The sequence below is a fragment of the Aethalodelphis obliquidens genome, unplaced genomic scaffold, assembly GCF_003676395.1.
Source record: "Aethalodelphis obliquidens isolate GAN/ISIS:26980383/991018 unplaced genomic scaffold, ASM367639v1 scaffold53, whole genome shotgun sequence".
Lineage (NCBI taxonomy): Eukaryota > Metazoa > Chordata > Mammalia > Artiodactyla > Delphinidae > Aethalodelphis > Aethalodelphis obliquidens.
Window position 1 is genome coordinate 12,836,610 of NW_020837997.1, and position 27,730 is coordinate 12,864,339.

The 27,730-nt window shown below is 62.2% G+C and overlaps 1 protein-coding gene across 7 annotated transcripts; it reads left to right on the forward strand.

Annotated features, from left to right (window-relative positions):
• The first annotated feature begins 177 nt into the window (after positions 1-177).
• CSNK1G2 (casein kinase 1 gamma 2) lies at positions 178-27,720 on the forward strand. 7 transcript variants are annotated; one of them, XR_003428418.1, is made up of 12 exons: positions 178-462; positions 17,681-18,113; positions 24,883-24,923; positions 25,073-25,142; positions 25,221-25,369; positions 25,467-25,701; positions 25,767-25,852; positions 25,931-26,015; positions 26,115-26,238; positions 26,427-26,510; positions 26,595-26,701; positions 26,821-26,838. XR_003428418.1 is itself a non-coding variant. In XM_027085640.1 (12 exons), the coding sequence occupies exons 2-12, from the start codon at positions 17,930-17,932 to the stop codon at positions 26,873-26,875; spliced, it is 1,245 nt and encodes a 414-aa protein (XP_026941441.1). In that variant the 5' UTR covers positions 181-462; positions 17,681-17,929; the 3' UTR covers positions 26,876-27,720. The 7 variants fall into 7 exon arrangements, 6 of the variants coding, with proteins under 6 accessions (XP_026941440.1, XP_026941439.1, XP_026941444.1 ...); XM_027085640.1 differs by having other exon boundaries at positions 181-462; positions 26,115-26,263; positions 26,821-27,720; XM_027085639.1 differs by having other exon boundaries at positions 25,073-25,369; positions 26,115-26,263; positions 26,821-27,720.
• Positions 27,721-27,730: the final 10 nt, after the last annotated feature.

Genomic DNA, 27,730 nt, shown 5'->3' on the forward strand with positions numbered 1-27,730 from the left:
GCCTCCAGTGGTCCCGGGGGCTGCGGCCCGGCCGCGCTGGAGCGGCCGCAAAGCGCGGCGGTCGTCGCGCGGCGCCACCCGCTGCCGCAAAGCGGCGGGCGCGCCTCCGGGCCCCGCCCCGCGCGGTGACGTCACGCGCGCGCCCCAGGGCCGCCGGCCGCTGCGCAGTGGGCGCAGGGCCCTCCCCCGCGACGCTGGCGGCGTAAACGCGGGCCGCGAGCGACGCTGCGAGACCGGGGCGAGCCGGGCGCCCGCGCGGCTGGGACAGCCCGCGCCCAACATGCGGAGGCCGGCAGCTGCAGCGGCGCCGGAGTGGGGGCCCGAGCGGGCGCCAGAGCCGGAGCCGGAGCGCGAACGGGGTCCGGAGCGGGGGCCCGCGCCGTGCTGCTGAGGGAGCCCGGGCCGCCCAGCCCGGCCGCCCGGCCGCGGGGCCACGGCCACGACCACGGCGGAGGCCGTCAGGTAACGACGCGGACGCCCTTGTCGGCGGCCCCACCCCCGCGGACTCCCGGACCACGCCGCCCTTATATCCCGAGGACCTCCCAGTTCCGGCACCTCGCAGCCCCTACATCCGCACTTCGGACCTCCGCAGACCCCTGCATCCCGTGTCCCGCACCCCGCGGACCTCACAGTCCTGACCCTTTCCTGTGGACCCCTGCACTGCCGACTCTGCTTCCCCACTGCCCCCTGCACTGCGACCCCACTGCCCCCTGCACTGCGACCCCACTGCCCCTCCAGCTCACTGACCCCCACACTCTAGACCCCAACCGCTTAGCACTTCTCCCCTGCACCCCTGATCTTGCCGCCGCCAGCGACCCCCGAACTCAGGCCCTGTCACCTCTCACCCCCACTAATCCCCATACTGCAGACCTCATTGTCCTTCCTGATTCCTCACTCCAGACCCTACTGTTCCCTCACTCCAGATCTCAGTGTCCCCCACTGTCCCTCAGCCCCACCCCACCTCCCCCCTTCACCACCCCTCAGCGCTCAAGCCCACGGTCCGCTCCCCGCGTCCTCCCACCCCTCCAGCTCTCTCTACTGGGCCCATCGCTCCTCCCCACGCTGGCGCATACACTCGCCCCTCTGTGGCCCTGCAGGTTTTAGCGGGGAGCTGGGAGCAGGGAAGGGGAGCAACAGTAGGGGTCTGGTCTGGGGGACCTGTTGTGGGCTGCTCAGGAACTCCCGGCTCTCGCCTGGCTGCGCCTCCCCCTTCCGCTCTCGCCACCGGCTTTGTTTTCCGGAAACACTTCGGATCAGGGAGGGGAGTGCGATGTCTGCGTGCCCAGCAGCCACACTCATCCCCTCCCTGCCCTGTGCTTCCCCTGTTTCCTCTGCCCCTGTTTTCTCAGGGGAAGTGTGTTCACTATCGGGCTGGGGGCTGAGAGCACTGCTGTGACGTCCGAGGCGTCGTCCTGGGCAGGCTTTGGGCAGCTGGGGTAGTCCCTTGGCCTCCGGATGGCATTGTTTGCAGGAAACGGCCTGGAGAGCTCTGTGCACATAGGTGGAGCCTAGCATTCTCTCCCCAACCCCTTCCACAGGGGGACCCTGGCCAGGCCAGCATCTGGGACTCCAGGGTTGTTCACACATCCATCCTGAGGGGCTTCTGGGGGTCCCCCGTCCCTGCCCCAGGGGACACGGACAGGCTCAGTTGGCGTTTCCGGGCCCCCACGGGCTCCTGTGGTTCAGGGATGTGAGAGATCCGTGGGAGAGCACAAAGGCTCTGACCTGGAGGCAAGACCGGGGGCTGGGGGATGGCTCTGATTGGAAGGAGGTGGAGGCTGTGCTTGAGGGGAACCGGCTGAGCTGGGCCGCCGGTTTGAAAGGGGGAAGTTTGTGGTCCTCGCCAGGAGTTCGTTTTTATCTGCTGCGTCTCCACCAAGTTGTGGCTCCGCAGGCGCGTGGCCAGGTGGGTTGGGGGGTTGACTGTAGCGCCCCCAGGAGCGCACACAGGCTTGGACAGGCCCGCCTCACTGTCTCCGCGGCCCCAGGTGTTCAGTTCCCCGGCTGCGGTGGTGTCTGTGGCCCTATCTCTGAGGAGTGGAATGGGAGGGCCACTTGGGGGTGGTGGGTGTGGGCCGGGGGTCCAGCTGGTGGGGCGCAGCTCCCAGGCTGGGGGCCAGTTGTATGTGCTGCGTTTGCCTGTGGAGGGAGGGAGGGAGGTCGGGAAGGAGCTGGCTGGACCCCCACCCTAGGGGTGGGCCAAACCCTGGGGTCTGCAGCGGTCATCCAGCCCGGCTCTGGTTTTTCCGTGTGCAGTTGCCAGTTGGGTCTTCTGGTCTGATTTCGAGTTCCTCTAAATTTTTCTGAAGCGGGTTGGGGACAGGCATCTCATTCCCTGGCTCAGAGATGTGACAGCAGAGCCGTGTGTACACAGACTCCTCTGAACTGCTGCTGCTGGTTCCATCTTAACCTCCTCCTTTCAGCTACATAGTAATTACCTCTGGATTGCAAGAGGAAGTAGGTGAGGTTTGTTGGTTTTTTTTTTTTTACACTGAAAGCTTTCTATCTGTTCGTCCCAGCTCTGGGGAAGCCAGCCAGCCAAGAGGCGTTCCGGACAGCTGCAGGGGCAACCTGTGTCCTTGGGGGTTTACTGGTGGGTCTGAGCGAGCCCTCATTGTGGGCCCAGTCCCCGCAAGGTTGTACCTGGGGAAGTAGCACCTCCCCTGGACGTCCTGGAGCACCAGGAACTCCTTGTTCCAGTGCTGCCTGGGCCACCTCAGAGCAGCAGGTTTTCTCCTCACAGTTGTTGTGGGTTTGGGTTGCTGCCTGCCCCCCCTCCCCCCAGAGGCCTTACTGGGAGGCCTTACCAAGCTGCAGGCTGGGGAGGGAGCTGGTAGCGGGGTGTCATGGCCAGGGGCGTTGGGTGGGTCAGCATGGGTGGTGCGTGCGGCTTGGGGTCGTGGTCAGTGTCTGGGGTCCAGCTGGTGCTGTCACGCCCAATGGGGGCCTTGCTGTCGTGATCTAGGCAGCGGGGTGTGCTCGGGAGAGCTCTGGCCGTCGGGTCGGGAATCTTTCCGCCGTGGAGGAAGGGTCCGCCAGGCCCGAGACCTGGTAGGTGCGGAAGGCCCTAACTCGGGCAGCTCCGTGTCTGCCCATCCCCGTTTGGGAGCTTTGGGGGGCCTGTGCTGGGCGATGGACCAAGTGCCCATCCTACAGATGAGGAGGTGAGGCCTGAGTGACCTCCAGTAGGAAGACCTATGCTCCCTGGGCTCCTCTGGCCCACAGGGGCTGCGAGTACCCATCTCCTCTCCTGGCCTCAGCCCCTCCCTCCTGCCCTGTCTTCCACAGGAGCTTCTGGTCCAGGCTGAGTCCACACCCGCCTTTGTAGCGCGGGGCTCCATGCAGAGGGTCGGTGGGACTCTCCGGGAGAGTGGCTGGTAGCAGCACTTCCTTCTCCGAACCCCATGCGTCCCCTGGTACCCGGCACGGTCCACGGATGTGCGCCCGCCCTGCTGTCACGCAGCCCTTCCTGTAAGCCCCTTTCAGTGAGCGGCAGAAGCCAGGTTGCTCGGAACAGACCGCGGTGCTTAAATTCCAGAGGGCGAGCCCCTCCCCTCACCGCGGAGACCCAGCCTGCAGAGCCCGTGCAGAGTGCGTGCGGGGCGGCAGGAGGTCCCAGCAAGTGCAGATGTTGCAGTGCCTGAGCACCCCTGGTGCGGGACTGCTCTCCCCCGGTGCCCCCGCCAGCAGCCCGTCCTTTGGAGAGCAGAGAGCTGCCCACCGTCCTCCCGCTGCTCGGAGCCTCTCCTGCCAGTGGCGGGCAGGGGCACCCAGGTGCTGGATCTGGTCCCGGGTCATCCTGGGTCATGGTAGGATCGCTATTTAAAGGTAGAAATAGGGGCTTCTCTGGTGGTGCAGTGGTTGAGAGTCCGCCTGCCGATGCAGGGGACACAGGTTCATGCCCCGGCCTGGGAAGATCCCACATGCCACGGAGCGGCTAGGCCCGTGAGCCATGGTCGCTTAGCCTGCATGTCCGGAGCCTGTGCTCCGCAACGGGAGAGACCACAGCAGTGAGAGGCCCGCGTACCGCAAAAAAAAAAAAAAAAAAAAAAAAGGTAGAAATAGATATACGGTATGTATCACAACTTTACGTTGGTCTGTGATGCACCTCAGTCTTAAAAAGTTGTTCTTGGGGACTTCCCTGGTGGCACAGTGGTTAAGAATCCACCTGCCAATGCAGGGGACACGGGTTCGAGTCCTGGTCCGGGAAGATCCCACAAGCCACGGAGCAACTGAGCCCGTGTGCCACAGCTACTGAGCCCGTGCTCTAGAGCCCGCGTGCCACAACTACTGAAGTGCGTGCGCCACAACTACTGAAGCCCGTGAGCCTAGAGCCCGTGCTCGGCAACAAAGAGAAGCTACTGCCACGAGAAGCCCGCGCACCACAACGAAGGCCTAATGCAGCCAAAAGTGGAACTTCCGCCCTCTTGAATGAGGGGACAGCCCTGCCTGGTGTTGGGGGCCAGGCCGCTCCCCCGCCAGCCCCCTGCAGGACGTAGGGTTGCAGGGCAACGTCGCTCATTGTGGGGCCTTGGTGAGTGTTTGCGGTGCCCCCTTGCAGCCGTGCCCGTCATGGGGGGCTCTGCTCGCTGTGGTTCCAGAGCTTGGCTGGTAGGCACGTGGCAGAGCTCTGCTGGGCGCCCAGTGGGTGACCCAGCCGGGACCGCGGGGCAGCTGGCTGGGGAGTAGGCTGAGATTAAGAATCCCAGGCAGAGAATTCCGGAAAGACTGGGGGCTTTCGTGGGGGGACGGTGGGGTGGCGAGGGCTGAGGTTGGGGGAGGTGCCTGGGGACACGTGCAGGCCCCCTTCCTCGTTGCTTCTAGAACAGGCCTTGGGTGTCATTTCAGGGGGCCACGCTGGGAGACTGGTGTCTTTACAGAAACTTGACCGTGCTGTGTGCCAGGCCGCACCGTCTCGGGGATCACCCACATGGACGGGCTGGCCTTGAAGCCAGCCGCTCGCGTAGCTTAACCCGAGCGGGCCGGGAGGGCCCAGGTCAGTGCCGATAGCTCCCAGGACCCCTCGTGCCACCCTGTGCGCCTCTTGCCCCACCAGTGCCCCACCTCCACCTTTGCTCTCACACTTGCACGGGGGCAGTTTGGGGAGCTCCCGCCCTGGCCTGGGCCCTCCCTCGGACAGCCGGCCCTCAGTCATGAGCTGCTTGTTTCCTGAAGCTGCAGCCATGGGTCTAGCGGGAACCTGCATGAGGGACTCTTTCTAGAACCAGGTCTCTCCCCTCGGCACTGTGGGCGTTGGGGCCGGGTCATTCTCTAGGGCAGCCCCGTCGTGACAGCCGCAAACATCCCAGGCGCTGCGCGGTGTTAGGGCGGCAGGATCAGCCCGGCGAGCACCCCAGCTGGGTGTTTCCTGCACTCCACAGCCTGCTGTGAGGGCCCGGTGGGTGCCCGTTTCAGGTGCTCCCTTAGTGCGTCTCTGGGCCTCCACAGGCCCACCTTTGCCCCCAGGAGCTGGAAGTCTGTGGAAGCAGGTGGGGAGGGGACCGGCAGAGGGGAGGCCCGGAGGGATGCGGCTCATGTGGACTGGACGTGGTGGCCGGCCAAGGTCCCCCCATGGGGCAGTGTCTGCCCCCTCACCTCGGGCCGCCCTGCTGCTCGTCCAAGGGTGACCCTCATCCTCCCTCCTGGTTTCGCCCCTGGCCTCCAGGCTGCTGCCTGGGGAGTTGGAGCTTCCTCTGTGGCCAGATGAAGGGGGCAGAGCCAATCAGGAGACCGTCTCCGCTGGACGCTCCACTGCCTTCCCTCCAAAGCTGGGGCTCCAGCCCGGCCAGTCCCCACGCGCCCCTGGGTAGTGCCCCTCACCCAGGCAGGCTGCAGGGCGCGCCCGGCGCCTCTCACACCCCAGCCTAGGCTTCCCCGTCTGAAATGGTCATGACAGTACCCAGCTTGCGGGCGGTGCGGAGTATTTTGGAGGCCCAGGTGTCTATCAGGCTCCCCAGCCCTGGTCCGCAAGACAGACAGGATGTAAGCCGTGTGGATGGTGGACAGTGTGCTGGTACCTGGTTGAAAAGTAGAAAGGAACAGGTGACGCTCCGTTTACGTCATTTAATTTTGTTTTCTGAGGTATGATCATTGAAACGTTAATTGGTGTGAGAAGTTACTGTTGAGGCGGCTTATGTCCTTCCTATTGGGTATATATCCATACTCGTGGCTCATCACCATTTGGAAGCTAAGTTTTCATCGGAAACGCTTGATTTTAACAAATATACGGACTTGAGTAGAAAACATCAGTGCCTTTGGCAATGTGAGTCCTGGCAGAGGCTGTCTGCGCTGCTGTCAGTCATGGCCACGTGTAGCTGATAACAGTGTGGGGTGCCCAGTGAAATTTTAGTTTCAGACAAACCACCGAAAATTGCTTAGTATAAATAGGCCTCAAATAGCACATTGGACATACTTGTAGTAGAAGTTATTAGCTGCTTATCTAAATTTCCGTGTCAGCTGGGCGCCCTGTGTTTTTATCTGTGTCTGGCCACCCCGGGCTGGTGGCAGCCTTCCATCGGGGGCTCGGGGCTGTGTTGGCCTCAGTGGGTTGGGGCCGGTGGCCGGCCTTGAGGTGTGGAGGGGGACCTTTGCAATGAGGAGGTGGTGCTCCCAGGCGGCTGCAGGCCCTGCCCCGGCCTCCGCATCTGGGGGTGGGCTGGGCATCTGGTGACTCTGATGCAGCCTCTGGGCAGTGGAGGCGCTCCAGCTCGCGGCCAGTCTGGGGGACCAAAGTCAGGGTGCTGCTTGCTCGCTGAGCGGGGCCAGAGGCCAGCGGGGCAGTTCTGGGGCGAGAAGGGAGCTCCTGAGTGTGCCCAGGTGAGCGTGAGCCCGTCCTGGGCCATCGTGGGGACACCTCTGCGCCCCTGGGGCCTTGTCCCGGGCTGCTGGGAAGGACCGAGGCCGTGAGTCAGCCCTTCCTCCTCTCCCCACCTTCTCGCCGGTGTCTGCGTCTCTTACTTCCTGTGGGCACGAACCCCTTGTCCTCTGAAGGATTTATTGCATGTCTGTCACAGAAGCTGCTTCAACTGGTGGGAGGGGGAGGCGTGGCTCTGGCAGCTGCACGTGCGTCGGACTTTGATCTGCGCTGGACAAGCCCTGTTCTCTGGGCTGCCTGCCAAGCCTCATGCCCTGTGCCCCTCCAGACAGCTCTGTGGAGATGCCACACACGCCCCCAGTTTTAGCTGAGGTACGACTCCCAGACCATGCAGTTCGCTGGAGAGTACACCTTGGTGGTTTTAGTGTATTCACAAATTGTGCAGCCGTCACTAAAATCATTTCCAGAACATTCCATCACCCCCAAAAGAACCATGTCCCCATGAGCAGTCACTCCCCAGCCCATGACAGCTACTCACCACTCTCTGTGTCCGTGGATCTGCCTGTTCTGAACGTTTCCCATCAGTGGAGTCGCACCCTGTGTGTCCTGTGTCTGGCTTCTCTCACTGAGCATCGTGGTCTCACGGTCCATCCACGTGGTAGCGAGTGTCAGGGCTTCACTCCTTTTCGTGGCTGAGTGATGTTCCTGTGTGTGGAGGGACCACATTATTTATTCACTCCTCAATTGATGGACATGTGGGTCGTGTGTACCTCTTGGCCGTCATGAGTCATGCTGCTGTGGATGTGCAGACACAGGTGTGCATGGACGTGTTCTCAGTTGCCTCAGGTGGACACGGAGTAGGTCGAGTGGGGACTGCGTGTTTAACTTTTGAGGAACTGCTGCTTGTTTTCCATGGCGGCTGCACCACCTTCTGCCCCACCCGCCATGGGTGAGGGTCCCGTTTGTCCACGTCCCCACCAGCTTCCTCTCCAGGTTCTGTGTCCTGGCCTCTCCCAGCATCTTTCCTGTCCTGGGTTGGGGTCTGTCCTTTGTGGTGGTGTCTGTCTCCTCAGAGCCTGGGAACCCTGGCCGGTTTTTGGAAGACCATTCTCCCACTGCCCTGCACTTTCCAGAATGCCAGCCCTTTGGAGCATGTGGGCGCTGGGGCTGGTCCTGCCCTTTGACATCACAGACAACGGGCTGGCCCGTGGACTTCGGTCCTGGTGCCCTCGGCTGCTCTCCTCTGAGCAGGCGTGTCCAGTGCCTGGAGTGACCGGCAGGCCCCAAAGGGCCAGGTGGCCCCCCCAGTTGTGATACCACAAAACCACTGTCCTCTCGTTGGTGTTTTCAGTAGCAAAAGCCACACGCACATTGAGGAGAATGGCCGTTACGACAAAGCGTGGGAATGTCTTAAGAACTTGCTCAGAATCTAGGAGGTGGGCACCAGCCACGCGTTGGTGAAGTCCTTCCAGACCGCTGAACAACACGGGCATGTTTGTAAGCGGGTCCAGCGACACGCTGTGGACGGACCCGTCGGGATTGTCTGCGGGTTTCCTCCGTGTGGGGTAGAGAGACCGTCTCAGGCTGCGCCATGGGAAACGAAGCCCTGTGGGCCTCAGGCAAGCTCCTGGTGCACCAGGTCCAGGTGGGGGGTTGGGGAGGGAGGACCATGCAGGCTCCAGCCTGGATGCAGGAGCCCGGCCCATTGGGCAGGCGCTGGGCCTCCTTCCCAGAGGCAGCTGCCTCGTGATGCCCCCGGCCCTGAGGGGAGGGCCCGGGTCTTTGTCCCTGACTCCTCACCCGGTGGGGGGCTGGCCGGACGGGTGGGCTGGTGGGTGTGGTTTTCTGGCGAGTTTGCAGGTGCTCTGGGGGGCCCCTTAACGTCTTCCCTCGTGTGTCTCTCCGGCCCCTGCGTCTGCGTGTCCCCCCTCCACCCCAGCAACCCCGCTTCCATGCCCAGCCGGGGCTCTGCGTGAGGCTCCGTGCTGAGAACCCTCTTCCCCACCCTTTCCCCCGCCCTGCTCCTGAGCTCAGGAAAGTTTGCACCTGCTGGCAGGGGCAGGGAAGGCACAGAGGAGCCCCTGGGCTGCAGTCTGGCTTCCTTGCTGTGGAAGCGCGGAGGCCGCTTCTGAGGGCCCTGACGTGCCTCTCCCAGCACCTGGCCTGGGAGCCCAGGTTTCCATCGTTTCCATCGGCGCACGTGTCCCCGCCCCACGCTCTGGCCCTCAGAGGCCTTCACGTTACTTCCCTGCTCTGCCCCTCGTGCTCTCGGACCCCTTTCAGCAAGTAGCCGCCATGTTCCCCCCGGACCTGCTGTGTCCCTGGGGAGCGCGTTGGGTGGATGGGCTGCCGTCGATGGCAGTGAGCGCCGTGATGCTCTTTGAGGGGCTGGGTGGGTGACATTGGAGTGAGGACTGGAGTGGGTGCTGGGTGGGTACTGGGGGAGCTGCTAGAGGAGGTGGAGGTTGTTTTTTTTTTTTTTTTTTTTTGCGGTATGCGGGCCTCTCACTGTTGTGGCCTCTCCCGTTGCGGAGCACAGGCTCCGGATGCGCAGGCTCGGCGGCCATGGCTCACGGGCCCAGCCTCTCCGTGGCATGTGGGATCTTCCCGGACCGGGGCACGAACCCGTGTCCCCTGCATCGGCAGGCGGACTCCCAACCACTGCGCCACCAGGGAAGCCACGGGGTTGTTTTTTAAATAGACTTTTTTTTTTAAGTTATTTATTTATTTATTTTGGCTGCGTTGGGCCTTAGTTGTGGCACGTGGGATCTTTCATTGCGGCGCGGGCTTCTCTCTTAGTTGTGGCGCATGGGCTCCAGAGTGTGTGGGCTCAGTAGGAATCGAACCCGCGTCCCCTGCATCGGAAGGCAGACTCTTACCCACTGGACCACCAGGGACGTCCCTAAACAGACTTTGTTTTAGAACAGTTTTAGATTTACAGAGAAGCTGTGAATCAGTTCAGAGGGTCCCCGTGTGCCCACGACCAGCCCCTCAGCACCTCCCGCAACCCAGCTGATGGGCCCGTGTTCATACGTCATCCTCAGCCAGAGTCCATGCTGCCCCACGTCCTCTCTACCCCACGTCCTCTCTGCCCCAGGCCCCCGGGCTGTGCTGGTGTCGCCCGCTCTCCTGGGGTGGGGGGCATGGCCGTCTCCCTGTCTCTGTCTCCTCTCCTCACAGGGCACCCGTCACAGCTTCAGGCCCACCCTCGTTTGCAGATAAGGTCACAGTCCCAGACTCCAGGGATGGGACGTGTCTTTGGGGGACATAGCTCAGCCCCCTCCTGGGACCGATATGGGGCTGCAGTGCAGGCACAACTGACCTGAGCACCCAGGACGAGGGGTCACGCAAGGCCTGTCATGTGGGCTGGGATGGTGCTGCCCCCTCCACGGGTGGCTAGCTCACTGCGAAGGTGTGGACAAGGCCTTGGCGGAGGGGCTGCAGGGAGAGGCCAGCCTCCGCGGTGATGGAAGGTTCCAGACCTGCTCGTCCAGGACAGTGTGCGGCAGCCCCGGCGGTGCTGAGCTCCTGGCACGTGCCTGGTGCCACCGAGCGCGCTTCTGTGTGTTTGCCTTCTGTGAATGCGTGGCCCGTGTCCTGGGGCAGGACGGCCAGTTGTGCCCGTGCGGCCGGCCCGGCCCTGTCTCTGCGCCTCCAGTTGTCTTGTGTTCCACCTGGCATCATGTGGGGTTTGGACGCCCGCCGTCCCCGTGATCGGACTCCTTCTGTGTCCCTTCCCGCCCTCCCCGACCCCCGCCTGTTCTCCTTTTAGCTCTCTGTCGGGATGCTTTTAAACGTACCCAGACGCAGCGAGAACAGGCCAGTGAGCCCGTGGCCCGGGCCCACCCGTTCCCAGCATTGCGAACGATGCAGCACCTCAGCTCGTTCCAGGTGCTGTGTCCAGGGGTCACTGCCGAGCACTCCTCCGGTAGGTTCTCGAGTCACCCCTGCACAGAAGCGCCCGGTGACTTCTGGGCTGAGGCTGTGGGGTCTGTCGTGAGAACGTTTCAAGTCTGTGGAGAGGTTTGAAGGAAAGCGCTGTCAGTTCCCCAGTCCTCCTGGGCTCGCCTGTAGCTTGGCTGTGCACCTGTGCGTCTCTGCCCACACTTGCTCTTCATGACCCCGAGCCTGCGGCTGCCCCCGAGCGTGAAGTCTGGCCCCCTTCCACCCCTTTCTCCAGGGGGCGTAGCGTCTGGGCAGCAGCCGGCTTGTGCCGCACACGGACTTTTCCTCGTGGCTGCTGAGAAGGTGATGCCGGGCTGCGCCTCGGCGTGCTCCAGCATTGCTGGTGGCGGTTACCTGCAGCCTCCGCCGGGTGGGGTGCCCCTTCCTCTCCCGTCTCCTCAGGTCGCGTTCCCTTGTCTGTCAGTCAGTGTGTTGTGACCCATTTCTGCCTAATTCATTTAGGTGTCGACCTCGTCCCGGGGGCTGGTCACTGTTTTAGGGCCACTTCCTAGCTCTGTGCTGTAACTCCACGTTGCGGTGACCTCAAGCTTCTAGGCTGCGGCCCCAGGGCCGGCGCGTCTCCAGGGTCCGGGTCCCTCTTGGGGAGCAGTGCATAGGCACCAAGACCTGACGCTTGGGGTGCTCACGGCTGCTGGGGTGCCAACCCCGGCTCTGGGTGACCCTGGGGAGGAGGCCCTCCCTACACGTGTCACCAAGGCCCTGTGGGACGGAAACGGGCTCAGCCTGATGGAGGGACACGCGTGTCCGGAGGTGCCTCAAAGGGGGCCGCAGCCACGATCCCACCAGAGTCCCGGCACTTCCCAGGCGGCACCCACCAGGGCCTGCCGTGTGCGGTGGAGCCAGGCAGCCTCCGAGGGGCCGCCCCCAGGAGAGAGGCTGCCCATCTCCGCCCCAGACTGGCCCTGCCTCTGGGCCAGGGCTGTGCCTGTGATGTCGGCCAGGGACTGTGACATCACTGGGTAGAGGCGCTCAGACAAGGGGGTTCCCGGGGCCTCCACGAAGGGGACCTGGCCCAGGCCCTGACGAGATGGAGGACCCCCCAGAGAACACGGCAGGTAACTCACCTGAGCTGGAAGGCAGGCCAGGGGCCGCCTGGGGACTGGCCTGGGGGGCAAGAGTGGGTCGTCGGGGCTCAGCGGGGCCTGTGGAATTTAAGTTGGCCATGGGGGCCTGAGCAGAGCCCACACCCCTGGAGGGCCTTCCCTGCATGGGGGGAGAGTCCAGGTGCCCCTGGGAGGACCTGAGGGCCATGTTGGTTGGATCGAGACTGGCTTTGTTTTAGGGTTGGGTCAAGGACTGGGTACACCGCCCCCATGATGAGTTTTAGCTTCGGCGCTTGCACCGGGGCTGGCATCACACACACCTGCCTCCTGGTCCCCCAGGTGTGCCGGGGGGCACCTGCAGACGCCCAGGCTCCTGGCAACGTTTGGCTCTGGTTTTAGCCCTGTGTCCACTCTCTGTTACCCCTGCTCCCCCCAGGTCAGTGGGGGACTCGCTCTTGCCATCCCCCCTCAGGCCCCAGGAGGGGACCCAGGATAACCATCCTGTGGATGGTGGGGCGACCCCTCCGTGCGCGCTGCGGGTGGCTGCTCTCGTTTGCGGGGTTAGCAGGGCTGGCGTCCTGTCCCTGGGAGGCTCAGGGTCTAGGGCTCCTCCCCCGCCTCCCCGTGGTGGCCACACGCCTGCCCGTTGTCAGGAGGCGGATGGGGGGGCCGTAGGCCTGCCCTGCTGCTGTCGGCCCGGCTGGGTGAGCTGCGGTGGGGCCTCTGGCGTCGCGTGTGGGCTGCGGGCCAGGGTGGGGAGTACACACGCCAGAGTCTCTGATTTTGTCCTTGGCTCCCCGCCGGGAGCCCCGTGGACATCGGGGCGTGGGGGCCAACACGGTGCGCCTAGCACCGCAGCCCCTGTCGACGCGGGCTGTGCCCTGGCTCTCGGCTCACACAGGGCTCCTTCTCTGCTGTGCCCGGTCATGCCCGTCTCTGCATGGCGCCTCCTGGACTCTCGGCCCACCGGCTGCCGCAGGTGTGCTTGCGAACGTGCCTCTCCGTGCTGGCTGGAGGGCCCCCTGCTGGACAGTGTGACCGGGAGAACAGGCCTGCTGCTGGGGGTTGTGGCCGGGAACCCACTGCTGCCCGAGCCCTGGGCACGGAGTAAGCGCTCACCTAACACAAGCCATCCTGGGAGGCGGCAGAGGAGAAGGGTCTGCCGAGGGGAGTGTCGCCGGACCCTGAGGCTTGCGTCCTGCAGGATCTGGGAGTGAGGGCCTGGGAGTGAGCACCTGGGGGTAGGGGCGCTTCTGAACAAGCCCGAGGGGGCGTGTCTCGTGGCTTTGGGGCCGTCAGAGGTTCTGTGAGCTCGGAAGGGTTTGCACCTGGGGACGTGAGGCCAGGCGGAGGCGAAGGCCGTGCCTCTGTGGATCTTGGGCTGGGGCCGAGAGCACGTCCCGCCTGGCCTGAAAGCGGGGGTCGCGGCCCGGAAAGGAGGCCTGCTAGGGAGCCAGGTGCCGGTGGCGGGGCACGGGCTCCCAGGCGGGTGGGCTTGGAGTACAGAGGAGTGGGGCCCTGGGAGGGGTTCCTTGTGTGTGCTGTGGGGCTGGGCGGTGTCAGGGCCCCCCGCCCCATAAAAGCTGCTTGCACAAAGCGGGACCCAGACATGAATCCCTGCCCGCGGGGGTGCGTGGGTCGCGGCGGCGGGACGCGGGACGGCGAGGCGCCCGCCCCGCACTGGCGCAGATGCGCCCAGTCCTCCTGGCCTCGTCTGCGTGGAAACCACCCTCAGAGGTTCCTTAAGAACCTCGGCGCTCGTCCCCTCCCGCTTGTGTGTGCGTCCCCCTGAGCTCACGGCCCCGTGGTGGCCTGCTGCTGGCGTCTGCCTGCCCTGCACCCTGGCTGCTTCTGCTGCTTGCAGGCGGGAGTGCCTGGCGGGAGTGCGCGGGGCATCCTCGGGGAGTGGAGCCGAGGAGTTGGGAGATCGCAGGGCTCAGCTTTTAATCTTTGAAATTCCCGTGGGTTTTACATCCACCTCTGGTGTGCCTGCGTGTGTGTGCACAGGCATGTGGTAGTTTGTTTTTTTTTGTTGTTTTTTTGATTTATTTTTGGCTGCATTGGGCTTTCTCTAGTTGCGGCGAGTGGGGGCTACTCTTCACTGTGGTGCGCAGGCTTCTCACTGCGGTGGCTTCTCTTGTTGCGGAGCAAGGGCTCCAGGTGCGTGGGCTTCAGTACTTGTGGCACGCAGGCTCAGTAGTTGTGTCTCGCAGGCTCTAGAGCACAGGCTCAGTAGTCGTGGCACACGGGCTTATTTGCTTCACGGCATGTGGGATCTTCCCAGACCAGGGCTCGAACCTGTGCCCCCTGCATTGGCAGGAGGATTCTTAACCGCTGCGCCGCGAGGGAAGTCCCCAGGCATGTGTTTTTAATTTCTTTCTGACAAGAAAGAAAATCCGGCTGGAAACCACCCTTAAGTATCCATCAGCAGGGTGGCCTGTAGATTTTGGTGTTCCCTCTCTATGGAATCTGGGAGGACTTCAGCAGAATGAATGAGGGTAGTGTGTCCAGGCTTGTGGTCCGGGCACAAGGTGCCCAGGGTATACAGGGCACGGGTTCGCTGCGTGTGTGCAGGTCTTGAAACAGCAGACGCAGGGGGCTGGGCACCAGGGGTGGTGGCCTCAGTTTTCTGCAGGAATCCCACGCCGGCTGGTTCCCATCTCAGGGAGTGTTTGCCTCCTGCCCGGTTCTGCTCCATCTGGCCTCTCGGCGGCTCCAGAAGTGAGTCGTGTGCAGTCTCCCGTGTGGTCAGGCATCTGGCCGCTCTGAGCCTGGCTCCACCTGGTCCCTGTGCGCACCTCCCCCACTGCTGGGTGCCTTTTCCACAGGCACCCGTGAGATGAGCGCGTGTCCGGCGCTGGCACGGGCTCTGGGGGCAACGCGTGCCCGGAGGTGAAGCAGGACCCCCACGCCCCGGGCAGCTGTCTTAAAGCTGGGCGGCAGCAATGCCGGGGGATGCGGAGGGCGTGGGCGGGCGCAGGAGGGGGGCAGCTCTTCTGGCAATTAAAATAGAACTTCCACCTGACCCAGCAGTTGCAGCCTAGGTCCGAGCCGGGAGATAGCACTCGCCTCCTGGGGGTTGTACACAAACGCCCCGGCCGCACAGTTCACCGCAGCCCAAAGGTGGGCACAGCCCGGGTGTCCTCCTGTGGATGAGCGTGCCCTCCACACGTAGCAGCATCACTCCGCCACAAGAAGGACAGAAGCCCTGACACTCGTGGACGGACCCTGAGAACACGATGCTCAGTGAGAGAAGCCAGACACAGAAGGACCCACGGTGTCCGATTCCACTGATGGGAAACGTCCAGAACAGGCAGATCCACAGACACAGAGAGTGGGTTCGTGGTTGTCAGGGGCTGGGGAGGGGGAGGAGGTGACTGCTGATGGGGACGGGGCTTCTTGTTGAGGTGATGGAATGTGCTGGAATTTGAGGTGATTGTAGCACAACTCTGCAAGCATAAGCTGTGGTTCAGTAAGAACCGTTGAACTGTCCACTTTATTTATTTTGGCCTTGCCGCGCGACATGTGGGATCTAGTTCCCTGACCAGGGATCGAACCTGGAGCCCCTGCATTGGGGAGCATGGAGTCTTAGCTACTGGACCAGCGGGGAGGTCCCACTATTTCCTTTGTTTTTAATGTAGTTATTTCCTTGTAAGTTTGTAACAGCTGTTCCCAGTTGACTCCCAAATTCCTGATGGTGAACAGCTGTCCGCCCGCCCACCCCCCACAGGGAACTAACCGCTTACAGGTGGGGAGCGGCCTGGCCCGTGGCGTCGGAACCCCTGAGACGCCGAGGGTGTGGGGAGTGGCCTACTCTGCTAAGGGCCCGGATTCTGGGCCACGCCCCTCCCTGCCTGCCTTTGGGCCTGCAGTGCCCGTGTGGCGTCCCCTTGGCTCAGATCCATCTCCTGCGAGTGCAGCCGGTGAAGGTGGAGACAGACGGGTGGCCGCCCGAGCAGGGGCACCGCTTGGCCAGCGACCAGTGTGTCGTCCACAGGTGCGGACAGCGCTGCTCGGGCGGGGGCGCGCGGCCCCGGGCCGGCCCCTTGCTCAGGTGGCGCGGCTGCGGTGCCGGGGTGTCGGCTGGTGGGAACCCCAGGCAGTGGCGGAGCTGGGCGCACGGTTCTTGTTGGGGTCGCATTGTCCACACACACCGTCCATGTGGTTGAGAAGCTGCCGGCCTTAAATGGTGAGGTTTGTCCTGAAGCCTGGGCCCCTGCCTGTCTGGGCATCTCCTGGGCTCCCAGGCTCTGGCTGCTACGGCCCTGCACGCCCCCCCGGGCAGCGATGACCTGCGTGGGTGCCGAGCATGGACTGGCGTGTGCACGCGTGTGTGAGCATCTCCCCACCCCGTCCTGCCGGCTGTGGGCCTGCCTCTAGGCGCATGGCCAGAGGCCCCCTCATTTGGGCCTGTCCTCGGCCTGCGACTCTTGGCACCTGTGCCGTCGGTGACACACGGTTGCTGGCTGGCCCTTCTGAGCATCAGGCCCTCGGTGGTAGGTGGGGGCGCTGGGGGCCATGTGGGAGGCCAGTTGGGGGCTCGGGCACCCACGGGGGTGGGAGGCGACCCCCTCATCGCCCCCCCCAGGGCACCGGGCCTCAGTGCTGGTCCTGCCACAGCCCACCGGGGGCTCCCCCGGGTGCCTTCATGGGTTGTGGATGAGCTACAGCTGGGCCGCCTACCTGGCGTCAGGGCCCTCACCTGGCCTCACCTCCCCCCACCCCTGCAGGCATTCGGGGGCGTGGCCTCCACCAGGTGTCAGCCCTTGAGTACTTGGTGGGGAGGGGAGCACAGGTGTGAGCCTCGCAGTGGCCAGTCTGGGCCCAAGGGGAGCTTGGGCAGGCAGAGGGCGTGGGGAGGTGTCATAGGAGCAGGTTAGTGTTTTCTTTCTAAAGAGATTCCTGTGGCTTTGGCGTGAGAATTGGCCAGAGGGGACAAGAGGAGGCGAGGGCCTGTAGGAGGGCCTGTGACCCTCGTGAGAGGAGGAGGTGGCTTGAGAGGCTAGGCCAGCTGGCAGGGGAGAGCCCCGTCCGTCTGAGCTGCAGGGTGACTGGTCCACGTGGTGGGGGGAGGAGGGAGAAGCCGGCACCACAGACAGACCTTGGGAGTGTATCCCCACCCCCCAGCTCGGGTGGCCAGCCCCTCCCTGTAACCTGGAGGGCTATCGGGGTGCCCACCGTTCCCTCCACAGCCCCAGCTTTCTGCTGGAGAGGCCAGGCCGGACTCGCCTTGGGGGCGCGTGTCCAGCCAGCCCCGTCAGGCTCACAGCCCATCTGCCCGCACTCGGGGCCCTTGCAGCCCCTCCTGCCCTCTCACTCTCCTGCAGCAGCAGCCGGTCACCCATCTGTCCACAGGGTCACGGGCTCCTGGAACGAGGCCCAGGGACGTTGATGTCACCTGGATATTGGGCAGGGGTGGGGTGGGGGAGAGGCAGCTCGGAGGCCCCCCAGGTCTGTGGCAGGGGCCTGTCTCCTAGCCTCGGGCACTTTCTGCTCTGCACCTGTCCTCTTCGGAGGAGCAGTGCTGGGGCCTCTGTTGCTCAACTAGGCGTCTCCTCTCCCAGCACAGCCGTCCTCTAGCCTGCGGTGGGCCGGCAGGCGGCACGTGGAATTCTCGGAGGCCCGAACCTCCCTCCCCTCTGCCCCCAGAAGGTCACAGGTTGCATGAGCCTCCCTCCCCTCTGCCCCTAGAAGGTCACAGGTCGCACCTGCATATCAGAGATCTTTCCAGAACACGGTCCCGCCACCATTTAACGCCCAGTCCCGGGTCCCCTGCCAGGCTGTGCTCTGGGCCCCGGGGTGCGTGGCGGGCGGGCGCATCGCGGCCTTCTAACCCGTGCCTCTGTTTCTCCTGCAGCCGAGAGCCACGAGATTTGAGCTCCCAGGACCCGTCAGCAGCATGTGTCCTCCCCCCATGCGTGACCCCAAGGCCACCGAGAAGAGCGCTGCGGCCGGGCCCTCGCGAGCGCCCGCGTCTCACTAGCAGGAGCCCGCCGGGCGCCATGGGGTGCTAGCCCTGAAGAGCCGCCGCGACCACAGGTCTCCGTGGAGCCGGGATTTGCACGGCAGCAGAGTCACCGTGGAGAGGCCAGGGTACCACAAACTTATGGATTTTGACAAGAAAGGAGGGAAAGGGGAGTCGGAGGAGGGCCGGAGAATGTCCAAGGCCGCCGGCCGGAGCAGCCACGGCGTCCGGAGCTCGGGGACCAGCTCGGGGGTCCTGATGGTGGGCCCCAACTTCCGAGTCGGGAAGAAGATAGGCTGTGGCAACTTCGGGGAGCTCCGGCTAGGTGAGCCCCGCTCGTTCACTTCCGGGGACGCGGGGGCGGGGGGTGGACGTGAGGGCTGGGAACGCAGGTAAGCGCGTGTGGGTTTCTGTTCCCTGCCCCCGGAGGAGGCTCTGCAGAGGGCTGGACCCCGACAGCTGTGGGGCGGTTGTGCCAGGGGCCCCAGGCCCACAGAGCTCAGGAGGCTGGTGACGCGGAGGTGGGGGTCCAGGGGCATCTCCTGCACAGCACTTAGTGGTTGGAGCTTAGTGGTGGGCGACCCCCAGCCCCCGTCCAGTGGTCCGTGTCTGTCTGTCGGCTGGTGTTGCTGGTGTCTGACATGCCCAGCGGCCTGCGAGGCCGGGAGAGGCCTGTCCTGCGCCTGAACCTTGGCCATGCCAGAGGCGCTGGGATGGGATCAGCAGCGGGTCCTCACTGCCCTGGGCTCTGGGTCTGAGCCAGTGGACTGCCAGCAGCAGGGGCCCAAACTGCTCACGGGAAGGGCGGAGGTGTGGGAGAGACAGGCGCCTCCCCCGGGTGCGGGGCCCCGCGTGCCCAGCCTGATCTGTGCTGCACGGTGGCCGACTCTTCAGCTTCCCCGACGGGGCTTCTGCGCCCCAACCCTGCTGCCCCATTAGTGTGTGCACGTATGTGTGCCCACACGCACACTGGCTGGCACACGCACACTCACGTCCCCCGGCCCAGTCCTGTCCTACAGCCTGGGGGTGCCCCTTGTGGCTTTGGGGACCCAGATGGCTGTCCTGGGTTCTGGCCTTGGCATTGGGAGCCGCAGCCTAAACAGCACAGGTCTGGGTAAACAGATGGTGGAGCGTGCGTTGGGGACTGCGGGGGTAGTGGCTTTTGGCTTACAACGCTCTTTAAGGATCGAGGTTTGGTTGTTGCTCCACACCTCAGTATGCGAAACCCGCGGTGCAGGGGCTGACTGTGCTGGTTGTGCTGTGGGGTTTTATGTCAGGGGCTGGAGCCCGCGGTGCAGGGGCTGACTGTGCTGGTTGTGCTGTGGGGTTTTCTGTCAGGGGCTGGAGCCCGCGGTACAGGGGCTGACTGTGCTGGTTGTGCTGTGGGGTTTTATGTCAGGGGCTGGAGCAGCTGCAGATTTCGGTATCCTCGGGGGCTCCTGGAAGCATTCCCCTGGAGGCTGAGGGGCAACTGTGTTCTTTCCTGCCAGGCTCCTCCGGCTCAGTGCCTGTGGTTTTCTGGGCCTGCAGTTAGTCGCTGTTTGTTACTCTGTCCATCTGTATGACTGCACCCCATTTTGTTCGTGCGTTCTCCTGCTCAGGGACCTTTGGCTGTGCCCAGATTTGGGGTGTTGTGAATAAAATTGCCCTGAGCACCTTTCTTCAAGTCTCGTGTATGAGTGTTTTCATCAAAGTGCTGGGTCACGTGTGCTTATGAGAAACTGCCAGGCTGGTTTCCAAAGCAGTCGTACCCCTTTGAACTCCCGCGGGCAGCGTGTGAAGGTTCTCAGTATCCCACATCCTCATCAACACTTGGAGTTGTCAGGCTTTTCCACTTGGAGCGTGCTAGCGGGTGTGAAGTGGTGCCTCACTGTGGACTTTATTTGCATTTCCCTGATGACTACTGTTGACCACTGTTCTCCTGTATATAGTGTGTCTTGTCTTGTGCCTGCTGCAAAGATTTTTTCATCTCTGGGTTCAGATGTTGATTCGGCCTTAATTTAGGTGTGGTTTTTTTTTCTGTTTATCCTGCTTTGGGTTCATTGCGCTTCTAGGGTATGTATATTAACACTCTTTTGTTAAATTTGGAAAAACTTTGCCATCATTACCTCAAATGTTCTTTCTGCCTTTGTTTAGTCTCCTCTTGTTCTCATACTCCAGTCACACATTAGGAGTGTTTGATGCTGTCCCACAGGTCCCTCAGGTTCCTCTCAAGTTTTTTTTCAGTCTTTTTTCTTTCTTCAGCCTGGATAGTTTTTACTGCCTTATTGTAAGTTCACCCTTTTTTTCTTCTGCAGCGTCCAATATATTATTTGATACATCCACTGAATTTTTCATTTGATACACAGTATTTTTCACTTCCATTTGATTCCCTTATTTTTCTGTTGAGATTTCCCATCTGCTTGTTCATTTTGCCCATCTTTTCCTTAAAATCCTTGAACATACTTGCAATGGCTTTTTAAAAGTATATATTTATTTATTTTACTTATTTATTTTTGGCTGCATTGGGTCTTAGTTGCGGCACGTGGGATCTTTGTTGCAGTGCACGGGCTTCTCTCTAGTTGTGGCACCTGGGCTTCTCTCTAGTTGTGGCGTGCAGGCTCCAGAGCACATGGGCTCTGTAGTTGTGGTGCATGGGCTCTCTAGTTGAGGCATGTGGGATTAGTTGCCTCGCGGCGTGTGGGATCTTAGTTCCCTGACCAGGGATCAAACCTGCATCCCCTGCATTGGAAGGCAGATTCTTAACCACTGGACCACCAGGGAAGTCCCAGCTTTTTTTAAATTGAGGTATAATTGATTTACCATGTTGTATTAATTTCTGTTGTACAGCAAAGTGATTCAGTTATACATATATTCTTTTTTAAATATTCTTTTTCATATTGGTTTATCATAGGATACTGAATATAGTTCTCTGTGCAATACAGTAGGACCTTGTATCTGCTGACGTGTTACCTAACATCTGCTAACCCCAGCCTCCCACTCCATCCCTCCCCCAACCCCTCCTCCTTGGCAATCACCAGTCTGTCCTGTATGTCTGTGATTCTGTTTCATAGATAGACTCCACATATAAGTGCTATCATATGGTGTTTGTCTTTGTCTTTCTGACTTGCTTCACTTAATATGATAATCTCTAGGTCAATCCATGTTGCCACAAATGGTATTATTTCATTGTTTTTTATGGCTGAGTAGTATTCCACTGTGTGTGTGTGTGTGTGTGTGTGTGTACACGTCTTTTTTCTCCATTCCTCTGTTGATGGACATTTAGGTTGTTTCCATGTCTTGACTGTTGTAAATAATGCTGCTAATGAACACAGGGGTGCATGTATCTTTTTGGATTATAGATTTGTCTGGATATATGCCCAGGAGTGGGATTGCTGGATCACATGGTAGCTCTCTTTTTAGTTTTCTGAGGAGCCTGCATACTGTTCTCCACAGTGGCTGCACCAATTTACATTCCCACCAGCAGTGTAGGAGCGTTCCCTTTTGCAGTAGCTATTTTAAATGCTGTGTCTGTGGTGCCTTTGGCGCTGTTTTTCCTTCTTGCAGTGCTGTTCCTTTTTTCACATGTCTAGTGATGTTTTATTGTCTGTTGGACAATGTGGGTGCCACACGTGAGGCCTGGATCATGCTTCATCCTGGCGACTCATCATGACCCCACCAGGGACTGTTTCTCAGCTTTGATAGGGTGGGTGGCAAGCAGGCATTACTCAAGGGCTGGGGTCGCCCCCTCCCAGTGTGTGGGCTTTCTGGGTTCTCAGCCAAATGTCCGGGGGGTTCAGGGTGGCCTCCGTGCTCTGGGTGGTGGAGGCTCCAGCATCCTCCTGCCCTGTGCAGCCCCGGCATCTCCCTTCTGCTCATGGCCCCCCGGAGGCATTCTCTGTCAGGCCTTGCAGACTCTCCCACTTTCACACCTACTGCTGAGCTGGCTGTTGGTGAGGCTCAGAGCCTGGAGCACCCGAGGTCCCCAGGAAGCTGTAAATCCAGACTTCAGATGCCCGCATGCACGTGCGCGCACACACACTCTCACCTTCAACTCATCTGGACTCCAGGACTTTGGCTTCCCCACGTGCACAGTCAAAACAGGAGGTTTCTTGACCAAGACACAGAATAAGATGACCAATTACCAGAAAGGATCAGTTAGGCATCATCAAAGTTTAAATTTCCAGAAATGTTGTTTAGAGCACGAGTAGGGGGGCTTCCCTGGTGGCGCAGTGGTTAATAATCCTCCTGCCAATGCAGGGGACAGGGGTTCGATCCCTGGTCTGGGAAGATCCCACATGCCGAGGAGGAACTAAGCTCATGCACCACAACTACTGAGCCCGTGTGCCACAACTACTGAAGCCCGCGCGTCTAGAACCCGAGCTCTGCAACAAGAGAAGCCACCGCAATGAGAAGCCTGTGCACTGCAACGAAGACCCAAAGCAGCCAAAAATAAGTAAAATTAAATTAAAAAAAAAAAAAACACGAGTAGGCGAGCCACAGACCGGGAGGTGCTATTTGCTGAGCACCATTGGACAAAGCGCTGTTACCCGGCACGCAGGAGAAGACAACAGCTTGGTCAGCAATAAAAAAAACAGGTGCTGCGATTAAAACTGGGCCAGAGATCTGAACAGACACCACCCAGAAGCAGACGGACAAGCGGCTGGGGGGCGTGGAGGGCACCTCGCCTTGTTGGCCCCGGACAGGACTTCTGCTCCGTGCGCAGCACAAGCCAGCAAACCTGCCCAAGAAGTGACAGGAAGGCCCGTGCGCAGCGTTCAGTAACGGACACTGGAGACGGGCCAGGTGTGTCCGTGCTGCGACGGACGCGCCCGGGCAGGAAGCCAGAGCGAGCCGCGTCATGCGTGTGCAGGGAACCCGAAGGAGCAGGGAGCATGTGGGGTGGCCTCTCAGGAGGTGAGGTGGCGGTGACGCTGTCTGTCCTCACGGGATCGGGGTGGCCCAGGAGCACACATTTGTCAAAGCTCATCAAATGCTGTGCGTTTCCCAGGTAAATGCCTCCTCCCAAGGGAAAAACAAGCACTAAGTACAAATCGAAGTTGATCTGCAGGCTGCAGTGTTTAGGGGGCAGGGTGCTGAGGTCTGCAACTTCCAGACGCATCTGAAAATGAGATGAACAGGTGATGGCAAACAGAACAGAGCAATCGCGGATTGTGTGACCCAGGCAGCCAGGGTGTGGGGCTCCCTGCGCCTAGCTCTTCCTGCTTTTCTGAATGTGTGAAACTTTCATCATAAAGAGTGGCGGGGAGACACAAGAGGCATGCCTGTTATTTAATGAAAATGAGGAGGACTAGATGGGCGCTTTCTTTCTCTGCCGCTGGGTGCCTTTTACTCGTAGTAACCGAAGGAGTGGAATCTGCAGGAGGGGCCCCTGCGGGCACCCCCTTCGCACAGTGGCAGTGAACAGAACAGAGAGGTAGAAAGCTGGGAGAGGAAGAAATACAGCTGTGACCTGTCTCGGACGGCTTGATTGCCCACGTGCGGAGGCCAGAGTAGTCTTTCAGTAAACAATTAGAAAGGAATGAGTTTGGTAAGGCTGCTGCATGTGCCAACACAGATCGACTGTATTTCTCTGTTGGAGCAACGACTGGAAAACAAAAATTTAAGAATAGTCCCGATCGTGTAAGAGCACCAAAACCCATCAGGTGCCTCCAGAACAAATCTCACAAAGGCCGCACACTCTATGCTGAGCAGTAAAAACATCGCTGAGAGAAGTTAACTCTGGAGACATGGACGGCACGGTTCTCCGCAGACTCGGGGCCACCCCTGCAGTTGTCTGGGGACCAGCTGACTCTATAGACGGGGACGGACACCAAGGCCCTGGAGGAGCTGAGGCTGAGCTGAAGACTCCAGGCCAAGCACCACAGTGATGAGACAGCCGGGATGGGCAGGGACCCGGGGGACCGACTGACAGGCATGCGGGCCCCTGACTTGGGCTTGTGGGGTCATACGCACCAGTGTCTTGGCCACCCACGGGTGGGGCAGAACGGCCTGGTGCAGCTGTCTCCCAGATTGTCCCACTGCAGTGGGATGGAGAGGAAGCTGAGGCCTCTTCCCACACTGGATCCTCTCAGAAATAAGACGCAGCAGCACGGCACTTCGGGCGTGAGGTCGCCTGGAGGAGCAGCGCACCGTGGGGCTGAGTCGGAGCTCAGGACCTGGAAAGGCGGGACGGCAGCACCGGGAGGGGCAGAGGGTGGAGCGTGTGCACAGCGCTCACCGTGCATGCAGACGGCCACCCAGGGGCTCAGCCACTGGTAGGAACTGTAGCAGGTGAACAGCTCGTGTTTTTGCAGTTTCGTGAGGTTGAGCGCCATGGCTTGTTCTCCGTGGGCACCTGGAGGTCCAGGTGGGCCAGCGATGGGCCGCGTGAGATGTCCTGCCCCAGGCATGTCTGTCTAAGCTGAGGACGCAGGTTACGCTCCCTCCTGATGGGCTCCTGGCTGGGGCACCTGCTCCACAGCGAGGGGGCGGGGCTTGTCCTCTGGACGTGTACAGCTCAAGGCCGGAGTTCCTGGCATTGTGGAATGGGGGGCGCCTTCGGGGTCCCTAGAGGCTGGAGCGGTGAGCATAGGTCAGGTGGCGGGGGGGGGGGCCCCCCGAGCCTCCGGGGACGGTGGGGGGAGGGTGTGTGGAAGGGGTGTGATGTCTCCTCCAGGTTCCCTGCGGCTGGAGCTGAAGAAAGGCCTTGGGGTCACCAGGACTCTTTGTTGTGTTTTCACTTTTTTAGATGGGAGAAGTTGGAGCGTGTTGGCGTGCTGGCGGGAAGGATCCCGCAGAGGACTTGGGAGCAGCCCCGAGTGGGCGGAGGCAGGGTTGGCCTCTGGGGCGGTGCTGGAGGAGAGGGCAGGACGGCAGGGAGGGGGCCCAGGAGATGAGGGTGCGGGGGCAGATGCGGGTTCCCACGGCCGGTGGGAGTACCTTGCGGGCCCGGGAGGGATGGGCCCATCCTTTTCCCTTCCAGGTCCGGGAGGGATGGGCCACGCTCAAGGAGGGCTGCCGCAGAACAGGAGGTGCCCCTTGGACGGGTGGGTCGTGAGCGGTCTCCTGTGTGCTGGGGGTCCTGCCGACCTGACGTGCCTCTCCTCCCACAGGAAAGAATCTCTATACAAATGAATACGTAGCTATCAAATTGGTGAGTCCGGGCCCTGCCCCCTTCCCCCAGTCCCCAGCCCGGGCAGGCCCCTCGCCGGCCCCCAGCAGAGGCTGTCCCCACGGGCCGGGCCGGGAGGAGGGCAGGACCGCGCCCTGCGTGACATCCATGTGTCCCCTCGTCCCTCCCAGGAGCCCATCAAGTCCCGGGCGCCGCAGCTGCACCTGGAGTACCGCTTCTACAAGCAGCTCAGCGCCGCAGGTACCCCGGGGCCGGGTGTGGGAGCGCAGGGGGAGCCCGCCCGGGCGTCGCGTGAGTCTGTGTGTCCTCCACCCGCAGAGGGCGTCCCTCAGGTCTACTACTTCGGCCCGTGCGGGAAGTACAACGCCATGGTGCTGGAGCTGCTCGGACCCAGCCTGGAGGACCTGTTCGACTTGTGCGACCGCACGTTCACTCTCAAGACAGTGCTCATGATTGCCATCCAGCTGGTGCGGGCCGCGGGGGGAGAGGGGGCCGGACGCTGTGGGGCGGCAGCGGGAAGGTGGGCAGGGCGGAGGGAGCCCGCTGAGGCCCGCCCGCCCGCAGATCACGCGCATGGAGTACGTGCACACCAAGAGCCTCATCTACCGCGACGTGAAGCCCGAGAACTTCCTGGTGGGGCGACCGGGCACCAAGCGGCAGCACGCCATCCACATCATCGACTTTGGCCTGGCCAAGGAGTACATCGACCCCGAGACCAAGAAGCACATCCCGTACCGCGAGCACAAGAGCCTGACGGGCACGGCGCGCTACATGAGCATCAACACGCACCTGGGCAAGGGTGAGCGGCGTGCGGGGTGGGCGGGGGGGCGCGAGGGCTGCGCTGACCTGCCGTCCCCCCCGCAGAGCAGAGCCGCCGTGACGACCTGGAGGCGCTGGGCCACATGTTCATGTATTTCCTGCGCGGCAGCCTGCCCTGGCAGGGGCTCAAGGTGGGCGCGCCGGGGCCGGGGCGGGGCTGGGGGTCTCCTGCGGGCAGCGCCTCGGTGCCGACCGCGCTCTCCCTGCAGGCCGACACGCTCAAGGAGCGCTACCAGAAGATCGGGGACACTAAGCGGGCCACGCCCATCGAGGTGCTCTGTGAGAGCTTCCCAGGTGAGGGTCTGCCCCCCGTCCCCCGCACTCCCCGCAGACCCCCTGCCCAGTGCCGCCGCCCTGCTCCTCCACGCCCCCCAGCCCTGTCGCTGTCCGCAGAGGAGATGGCCACGTACCTGCGCTACGTGCGACGCCTGGACTTCTTCGAGAAGCCGGACTACGACTACCTGCGCAAGCTCTTCACCGACCTCTTTGACCGCAGCGGCTTCGTGTTCGACTACGAGTACGACTGGGCCGGGAAGCCCCTGGTACGTGGGCGGAGGGGAGGCTGGTGCTGGAGGGGGGCCCCTGGCGCGTGGGGGCAGCTGGCAAGGACCCTGAAGCCCCTGTGCTCGGGGGCGGGGGTGGCTGGCACGTGACGTGGGGCGGGGGGTGGCTGCCGGGCCTCAGCCGCATCCTGCCCCCTTGCAGCCCACGCCCATCGGCACGGTCCACACCGACCTGCCCTCGCAGCCTCAGGTTCGGGAAAAAGCCCTGCTATACAGCAAAAACCAGGTGAGGGGCCGGCCGAGGACCCCAGCAGCGTGGGGGTGGGGAGAGCAGGGCCTACAGGACTCCCGTGCCCCTCTTGCCCCGCAGGCACTGAACTCCACCAACGGGGAGCTGAATGCCGATGACCCCACCGCTGGCCACTCCAACGCCCCCATCACGGCCCCCGCAGAGGTGGAGGTGGCCGACGACACCAAGTAAGGCCCCCGAGGTTGCTGGGGGCTGGGACTCCCTGGGCCCACCCCCTCGCGCCGGTTCCCCCATCCCCCTCTTCTCCAGCCTGCGCCGCCTCCCAGCCTGTGCCCGCCCCTTCCAGGTGCTGCTGTTTCTTCAAGAGGAGGAAGAGAAAATCTCTGCAGCGACACAAGTGACCCCGGGGCGGTGGCCTCTGAAGCCTCCCGCTGCAGCCCCTCGGGGCCCGCTTTTCCACGGCCGCGTGGCCACCGCTGGACGCAGACTGCAGGCCCGGCAGAGCTGCCAGCCCCCGCGTGGGGTCACTTCCTTCACGTAAGACTTTGGCCGAGATTTCTACACCTGTGTCTAGTCCTCCCCTCCGAGAGCATTAACTATTTAAAACAAGGAAGAGAGAAAACCACAGCGGCCGCCCTGCCTTGTGCCCCCGCGCGTCTGCTGAGTAAGTAGCGCGGCCGCCTCCGTCCAGCCCGCCGCTCGCCCGTTAGTGTCATAAAGTGCAGCTTGTCTCCCTCGATCCAAAGGCCGTTTTCTCGAGGGGGCGCTGCGGGGCGTTGCTGCCAGGGGTGAGCCCGCCCTGGGCCTCCCCAGACCAAAGGGGAAGGCGGGATGAGAGCGGCCCCCAACTGAAATGCTGCACCAAAGCCTGGGCCGGTGGGCGCAGCCCGCGGGGGGTCTGCACACCTGCTCGTGGAGCCGCCGGCCTGGAACTCTCGGGGTGGCCACCGCGTGGCCCGTGGGCTCCTTGTGTCGCTCTGCGCTGCCGGCCGAGCCGTGGAGACAAGCGCCTTAAAGCCCATCCGAGCCCCGCAGGTGCGTGTGGAGCCGGCAGCCCGTCGGTGCGGCCCCCGTGGTCCCCTGGGGCCCGCGTGCTGAGGGCAGAGCAGCTGGGGGCGCCCCGCGTGTGCGTCTAGGTCTTGCTTTACAAAAAGTGTACAGAAATGGCACTTCCGTTTCTCTGATGCTTCCTGGAAGCCATAGAACTTAGGGGCTTTTTTTAAAAAATAAAGGAAAATGAAACCAATTCTGAGCGT